Genomic DNA, 8,474 nt, shown 5'->3' with positions numbered 1-8,474 from the left:
TTTAAAACCGCTCACCGTTTTTTGGAAACTACCCACATGCAATTGTTCACCAAAAAACTCCTCCGCATGGATCCCTTTGTGATGAGGTAGTCCTTGACATTGGCTCCTTACCCCTCCCGTGTTCCCTATTCCTCGTCCAAACGGAGAAGAGCTAGACTTGGTTCTTTGGTATAGGCACTTATATAATGATCTCCTATGGAGAGCGATACTCCTGCTTACGCTGTGTTGTGCACTTATTGTTATGTATACTATGGAATACTTGTCCTTGGTGGTATAGTAAAAGGGACATGTCTCGTTTACCGTAAACTGTGGTTATTAGTTTGTTTGATGGTCATGGTCTACTTAGAATGAACCAAGCTCACAATCAACACTAAATGTTTGAAACATTGTGGCGTCTGACATGGTTTGACCTCTTTTTGTGGGAGCAAACCATGAGATTCCAAGTTGTGCTCTCGCTCCTTCACTTGAGCTATGCCCAAAGACAAGGCAGTTGAATGTCTGCTTCACAAAATTTAAGGCACTATTCACATAGAGTCGAAAGGTGCATCCAGAGCTAAAAGGATCATTGATAGCTCTTGTTTCTAGGTGTTCCGTTGTTCCTCCACTAACATCTAGTGAATCTAGACCTCAGATAATCATTTTGGTACCTCCTGTTTCAGCACTTAGCAGAGCGCTCCCGTGCTAAGAAGGCTAGACTTCTTCAGATCCACCTCAAGTGAGGAGCTTTGGGAAGAAATGAGCCAGCAAAACATAGACGTTAGTGAAGGCTTAGTGGGTTTGAGGAGGTGTGGTTTGATGTGCTGCAATTGACTATATTAACATTTTCAATAATTATTCTAGTTCACATCAAAGGTCTCCGGTATCTCTTGATCAGGTCTAAGAATGGTTTCAGAGAAGTTTTTTTTTTTGTAGGTTGAATTTTTTTTTTTGCTAGGCTCACGTATCCATGTTCATACCTCTAGATTCACATCTCTAAGCTCATGTCTATATACTCACATATGCAGGTTTACGTGTCTGGGCTCATATGTGTAGGTTCACGTCTCTAGGCTCACACGTCCAAGTTCATGCCTCTAGACTCACGTATGCAGGTTCATGTGTTGAGGTTCACATATGTAAGGCTCATGCCTTTTTTGTATGAACTCGGCTCATATACTTCCGTGGTATGAAATATGCCTAATTAGGGCATGAAAATCTAGGAATTGGACCTATGATAGGGTTGGTGGGTATTAATTGTACTTTAATTTCCCAATAATTACGAAGGACAAGAACTTTCCTTAGAATTTGTAGTTGGTATAAGAAAATCTTCCAAGGACAAGAGTTTTCCTTAGAATTTGTAGCTGGTATAGATTGTTTGATAAGAAAATCTTCCAAGGACATAGATAGGTTTGTCCATATGGGTCTTTATGGCTGTAATAATTGGTCCGTACTATATTAGATACACCTATCCCCAGGCTCATGTCTCTAGGCTCACGTTTGCAGGCTCACGTGTCCAGACTCACAGCTTATGTGTCCAAACTTACAGCTCACATGTCGAGGCTCACGGTTGTAGACTCACGTGTCCAAGCTCATGTCTATAGGCTCACATGTCTAGACTCATGTCTGCAGGCTCACGTGTCCAGACTCACAACGTCACGTGTCCAAACTTACAGCTCACATGTCCAAGCTCACGTTTGTAGACTCACGTGTCCAAGCTCATGTCTGCAGGCTCACGTGTCCAGGTTCATGTCTTTGCACAGAACTAGTGGCTTATGTCCCCTACTCGAGAGTTGGTTTGGCCTGATTTTTTGTGCTTTTTGTGATTTTTAAAACTTGATGTAGCGTGATTAGTGTTTTTAATCCTAATTAATGGTTATGATACAACCAATTAAGTGTTTTTGATGTTTTTGCATGCTTCTACTCTAGCAATTCAGCAATGCATAAATAATTACTAGAAAAATATGAAATGCATGAACAAAAATTGACAATTTCACTCTAATTCAACCTAATGAAACTCAATGCTCATGTTTTCGGAGTGGATTCCACTCCTAATCATAGTTGCTAAGCTAATTCTTGGATCACAACACTGATAATCCAAGGGCAGGAGAGCAAAAAGCGGTCTGTGCAATCTTGTTTTTCCTCTTTAAATATATATTTGAGCTTTATCACTTTTGCCACCGGTTAACGATGGTAAATCGACGGTTTAGATGAGGTTAGGGTTTTTCCAGGCTTATCGTGTGCATCTCCTCCTTCCATTGACTTCCTCTACAACCTGTTGCAGAACATCGAGGTAGCAGGGCATTGCTTGCAGCTATGGTGCGTTTGATCGCTTGCGCTGGTCTTTTCGTATCTAATCTCGCAGCTCAACAGTTTCTGCTTTGTCTGTGTTCCTACAGACGGTCAAGCGCCGAAACGGTGGTCGCAACAAGCACGGGAGGGGCCACACAAATCCCATCAGGTGCTCCAACTGCGGGCGATGCGTTCCCAAGGTACCCCTCATTCATTTTCGGGTAACTCTGTTAGGGATAGGGTTAATGCAAGGTTGGAGTTAAGGTTGTTTTATGGGCTTCAGTGTGGTGCGTAATGGTTAGAGCAACGCGTCCCTGGCAGGCTTAAGGTTACTGTCAGCTTCTGTTAAGCCGAGGGCGCTCTTGTAAGGGGTGTGGCATCAGGAAGGGTTATGTTTTTCCATGTCGATTTACCAAATAGCAGGATGGTGAGTGATGCACAAGCAGTCTCTATCAAGCTGAAAATCACGGGCTGTCTTAGAAATCAGGGTTCGTGGAGACTAAATTGACATCGTTGAAAAATGGAAATATTGATTCGGGATACGCCCAGATTCTGTGTAACTGTTCGCCATGGATCTGTTTTTTGGTGGTGATGAACATATATGGGAGTCGAGGTCCAGTGGGTTCTCAGTTCTTCGGCTAATTATTCTCTACCTGAATCATTGTGGAAATTTAGAGTAAAGGATGCATTGGGTCATTAACGTCTTGATGCATCTAGGGCTCGAGTTGTTAATGTATGGGCACTAAGTCTCCAAGGCTGGCTTTGTGTACAGGACAAAGCAGTGAAACGCTTTGTTGTGAGAAATATTGTCGAGCAGGCTGCGGTGCGTGATGTCCAGGAAGCATGTGTCTACGATGGTATGTATTTGCTCTTCTATGGAAGGTTTTACAAAGTGGAATCCTTTTTGGTCTTGAAGACCTTGCTGAATATGTTCTGCTTAACGTATTGGCTGCAGGATATACCCTCCCAAAGCTCTATGCGAAGATGCAGTACTGTGTGTCATGTGCTATCCACGCTCATGTTGTGCGAGTGAGATCCCGCACAGCACGGAGGGTTCGCGAGCCGCCTCAGCGATTCAGGCGCAAGGTATGTCAATAACTCTTACTGAGAGCTATGGTGTGGGCTATTCTGATACAGTATTAGATGGAATGTCAATCTACATTTGTGACCTGCAGGAGGATATGCAAAGCCAGAACCCACGTGTGAATGTTCCTGCTGCCAGGAAGTGACGACTCTTTTTTGAGGACAAGGTTGATGTTCTATGAGACATGATCAATGTGTGCGGGACTGTTTTAATGACACTTAAAAAGGACAAAGGGGCTCTTTGTGCCCACCAGCATTGGATGCCTCGTTGTGGCAATAGCGTAGTAGATGATTTAATGAGGAATTTCTTCCCCATTTTATTCGTGTCCTGCTGGCTTTGCTGCAATGCTTTTGAAGTATTCAACTCTTTTTTCCCCACTGAAGCACTAGTGTAATGTGCCAAAAGTGTGCTTTTGCTTTTCATTGTGGAGGTTTGTAAATATTGGTTACCTAATATTGTGGGGTTTATGCGAGGACTCTGTAGTTGCCCTGTCTATACAGTACAATTAGGGCCTGCTTCACCCTGTCTATACAGTACAATTAGGGCCTGTATTGTTCTTTTTCTTGTGGCTTTGTGGAGGGCAGCAGTGGCTTTTTTTATTTTTACAAACTCCTCACTGTTGTCCTCTGAAGAAGTTGTTACCAAGTTATTTCTGTTTAGTATGTAGAGCACAGATACATTTGTGGCACATGCTAATCTAAATAAAGGATTAAGACTCATTGATTGAAAGGTGAAGCCCTTCTCTCAATGTGCTTTGTAGGTAGGAAGCTGTCACAATAGGTGATGGTAGATATAGGATGCGTGTACTAAGTGGAGCTGCTGGGTTGGGCAGAGGTTCTACCATGGGAGTACGCTTGCAGATGTTTAAAAAGGGCTTGGTTTGCAAAGAGTTTTCTACACCACCAGCAGATGAGAGAGAGAGTGAGAGTACCTTTACTTGCATGCAAATGAAAATACATTATGTTATCGCATTGAGTGATAGCTATTTCAAAGGAGGAGTATAAGGTGCAAAGAGCTTGTTCGTGACTGTTATACTTGCATGCTTTTGTTGTCACGCGTTTCTCATTATGATATCTCCCTCCCATACAAAAGAGTAAGATATTCCACTCTCTTATGCTAAATAGAATGTTGCAATTAAATAGTGGGATAAAAAAGTATGACTCACTTCTTGGACTTACATGACTTCTTTTTGAAGTTTGACATGTACTCAAAGCTGTGCAATAAACAAGCAATTTTTGGACATTTGTCTCCTTAATAACTAGTGTCTAAAGCAATAAACACATTTAAAGGTATATGCCTTCTTGATATCTCTAATAAGACAAACAAACATTCAAGTGCATGGAATTAAGAGAACCATCTATCAAGAATCAATCAAAATGAGAAACTTGGAAATTTGTTTGATGTTTATCTCTATTATATGCTGATGTAATGAGTAAAATATATGAAAACTACTAAAGTGCCAGTCTTTTAAAGCATTGCCAAGGACCTATGAACAACATAAGTATGACATGTGGGTCTATGCTCTAGTACTCATAATGTGCATTATGCATGAAAATATTTGGATGTTTACCTTATAATTAAGACTTATAGTATGGGATATGTAATTCAAAAAAGTATCTTTCTTATAAGCAATTCCATAAAGTATCTTTCTTATATTCTTTATAAGTATTGGTGGATCTTTCAATCAATGTTTAAACAATCCTTTAGTGTAATTATTACAATTGAAATTGAGAAAAATTGGGTGTAATTTTGATTAAATTTAAAGATTCAATTTTGAAATTTCAGCTAGAGAGTTTATATGTGTCGCAGTTTTCTTGAAGATTTCTAACTCTTATGGCTTTTGTTCCAAAGGTCCATCTAGAATTTGATGCCCTTTTTCTATAGACAGTCATTGGGACCTAGATCTTTCCCATCTCCATGAATTAAATAGCAATCAAAGAATCAATAAAGCCTTTTCTTGGGGTAGTGAAACTTGTCTGCTCCCAAATCTGTTTGGCAACAACTTGGTCACCATCCTAGTTCACTATAAGTAACACTAGGGGATGGAAGTCAATGGAACTATAGATTCGTACATTTATCCAGCTTATAAAATCCCTTCATTTTTGGCTAATTTAATATAAAGCTATCTGGATCAACTCTAAAAGCAACCTACTATGATAAAGGAGTCATTGGAACTATAGATTCACACATTTGTGGTCCTAGTTTATCCATCCAAAAATCCTTTCTTCTTTGGCTAATTTTGTACAAAGCCATCTGGATCGGCTCTAAAGGCTCTAAAACTAGGTTTAGGGGATGGGATTTATAAGCGCTATGGAAGAGCCAAGGAAACCGTTGTTCTTATGGTGTCCATCTAGATTACGAGATATCAGAAGATGTTTAACAATGTGAGCTTTGATGTCATGTCATGCCTCAAAGACATCTTGTTTATATATATGAAATTGGTGGCAGATACAATGTGGGAAGTCTGTGGAAGATCAAACGAGATTGAGGAAGCCATGAAGACCTTAATGGTAAGAATGCAACATCCAAATCTCTCAAATCAGAGAAGAATCTAGAAGGAAAGCAACTAGGAAAGAACCTTGAAGACAAAGTATAACAGCTTGCTCGGTTCATTCTAGGCATTACTACCTTCAAGGACTCAACCAGCCTGTAGTTTTAATTACCACCTTCAAGGACTTAACAAACCTATAGTTTCAACTACCACCCCTTGCTAATCCTCAAGCTGGGAGTTGTATAAAACATTCTTTTTGTAATCCCTCTGTTACATTCCCGTAACGCCGCTGCGGGCATTACCACAAGAGGGGACGGCCTCTGGCTCACCACCCAGCCATAGAGGAAGAATGAGGATTGCCCCTCATCCCCCAGGCTATATAGTGTGTGGCCTGCCGTCCACACTAGCCCGGCCGCCCATGACTCCGCATGGGCGTCCTCTCCCACTGAACCCCGGATATGGCCATCCGGTCTGCCGTCGGTCACAGGCATTACAGCCTACATGACATTACCCCCCCCTTAAGAAGAGTTTTCGTCCTCGAAAACAAACTGGGGAAACCTTTTGGAAATTGCACTACGGCGTTCCCAGGTTGCTACCTCCTCATCCCTATCTGTCCATTTAACAAGTATCTCCTGGTACACTTTATGTCGGGTTTGTCTATCACGATACTGTAGAATCTTTCAGGTTCATGTGGTATCTTTGGTGGCTCTATCAAGTCCACCAAAATCTCTGGAGAAACTGCGTTCTCTAACCCGTGAACTGATTTCTTCAGTTTACTGACATGGAAGACAGGATGGACTTGAGAACTCTCCGGTAACTCAAGTTTATATGCTACGTCCCCAATCTTCTTAAGGATTTTAAAAGGACCACAATATCTCGGAGAAAGTTTATCACACTTTCCCGTTTTCATGGTTTCTGACTGCGCAGGAACCTTGAGGAATACAAAGTCACCTTCTGCAAAGGTCACTTGTCTGCGTCCTTTATCGGCAAATGTATTAGTGCGATCCTGTGCGCTACGGATGCTCTCGCGTGCAGCTTTGAGCATATCATTCATTTATCAAGGAACTCCTTGACAGATTGAATCTTCTCCTTTTCCAGGCCTACAGCCATCGGAGATCTCGGCTGGAATCCATACATTAACATGAATGGTGTAAATCCAGTCGCTGAGTGTTTGGAGCTGTTATAGGCAAACTCCAATAAGGGCAAGTACTCTTCCCAATTAGATTGCTTCTTACTAATATAAGAACGCTATCTTCGAGTATTTGGTTAACTTTTCAGTTTGACTATCAGACTCCGGATGATCTACCATACTCATACTCAGAGTAGTATCCAACTTTTTGAAGACTTCCCTCCAAAAATGACTGTTGAACTTTCTCTCTATCCGACACTATATCTGCGGGCAGGCCATATAGCTTGTAGAGTTGTTCAATAAAGAGTTTTGCCAACTCTGGCGTTTTAACAGTTTTCTCGTGGTAATAAACTTTGCCAGTTTAATTCACCTGTCCACTACCACCCACACCGAGTCATTCCTTCGACTCGTCTTGGGTAAACCGGTAATGAAATCCATGGAAATGTTTCCCATTTCCCTTGAGGAATCTCCAGTGGACGGAGTAGTCCTCCAACCTTAAGACTTTCATGTTTATTGACCTGGCACTTACTGCATTTCAGCACGTAAGTCTGGACGTTCTTAAACAAACTAGGCCAATAAAACTGTCTTTTTACTAGTGCATAGGGCTTCTGAATCCCAGGGTGACCCGCACTTGGACTATCAAAACTATACCCCGAAGACTCGGCTAGCCTGTCTGGACTAACTCTCGTCTCGCTACCCACCGCACCTACGGCCAGTTTTTCCGGACTAGCATTACGTGCCGGCGAGGAAGGTGGGCGCGGCTGTGACAAAGTGCGTACGCGTACAGCACGCCAGACCTCTGTAAAGACAGGATCATGCTCACACAAGCCATGATTTGGTATTTCAACCAAAACCTTAAGGCAAATTTCATACCTTGATTTTGCATCATAACATTAGCACAGAAGCTAATGTACTGGAGAGCACTCTAGTAGCGCAAGTTCTTAGACTATGCTACTAGATATCTGAGACTACGCTACCATGTTGCATCACCAACTTGTTAAAACTTCTCCTTGGAAAGCTCTACGGCCATAGGAGAAATAAACTAGAGCCAATCTAATCATTCATCACAAGGATTAGTTCCAAAGTTGAGAGACTTCTCTTTCAGAGTAACATCTTTGCACAAGCATATGCTCTAGAATCTTGTTGAGTTTCTAACTACCATCAATCTACGGATGGTTAAACTCCACTGTAACTCAGAGTAAATGTAACTTTTTGAAGATTTCCCTTCAAATATAACAATCAAACTTCCTATCTCTTATGCCATACTATATATGCAGCAAATCATATAGTATGTGGAGATGTTTGATAAAGATTGTTGCACCACTACGGGTGTCTGGAATTACATCCATTCACTTACAACTCTTTGTTGCTATTACCAGACACATCCCTTCAAGTATTGTCTGGACTCACACAACTATTCGAGTTTATGTGATATTTGAGGATATCCCTCCTTTCCCTTAAGAAAGGTTTTTTGTCCTCAAAAACTGTACTCTCAAGCGGACTAC

General features: G+C 41.5%; 1 protein-coding gene and 1 long non-coding RNA gene across 2 annotated transcripts; one reads left to right on the top strand and one right to left on the bottom strand.

The window, feature by feature from the left end:
• The first annotated feature begins 2,144 nt into the window (after positions 1-2,144).
• On the top strand, positions 2,145-3,821 carry LOC147622125 (small ribosomal subunit protein eS26y-like). The gene is made up of 5 exons (XM_086823224.1): positions 2,145-2,292; positions 2,373-2,465; positions 3,038-3,122; positions 3,221-3,351; positions 3,441-3,821. Exons 1-5 carry the CDS (start codon positions 2,290-2,292, stop codon positions 3,492-3,494), a joined length of 366 nt encoding a protein of 121 aa, XP_086679350.1. The 5' UTR covers positions 2,145-2,289; the 3' UTR covers positions 3,495-3,821.
• On the bottom strand, positions 3,660-4,556 carry LOC147622124 (uncharacterized). Its single transcript, XR_015269655.1, has 2 exons — positions 3,896-4,556; positions 3,660-3,861 (listed from the first exon to the last, which is right to left on the bottom strand). It is a non-coding gene; the product is annotated as an uncharacterized LOC147622124 (long non-coding RNA).
• Between the last annotated feature and the right edge of the window lie 3,918 nt (positions 4,557-8,474).

The sequence above is a fragment of the Cibotium barometz genome, chromosome 29, assembly GCF_041138505.1.
Source record: "Cibotium barometz isolate CiBa-2024 chromosome 29, ASM4113850v1, whole genome shotgun sequence".
Taxonomy (NCBI): Eukaryota; Viridiplantae; Streptophyta; class Polypodiopsida; order Cyatheales; family Cibotiaceae; genus Cibotium; species Cibotium barometz.
This window is presented reverse-complemented; position numbering and strand designations above follow the sequence as displayed.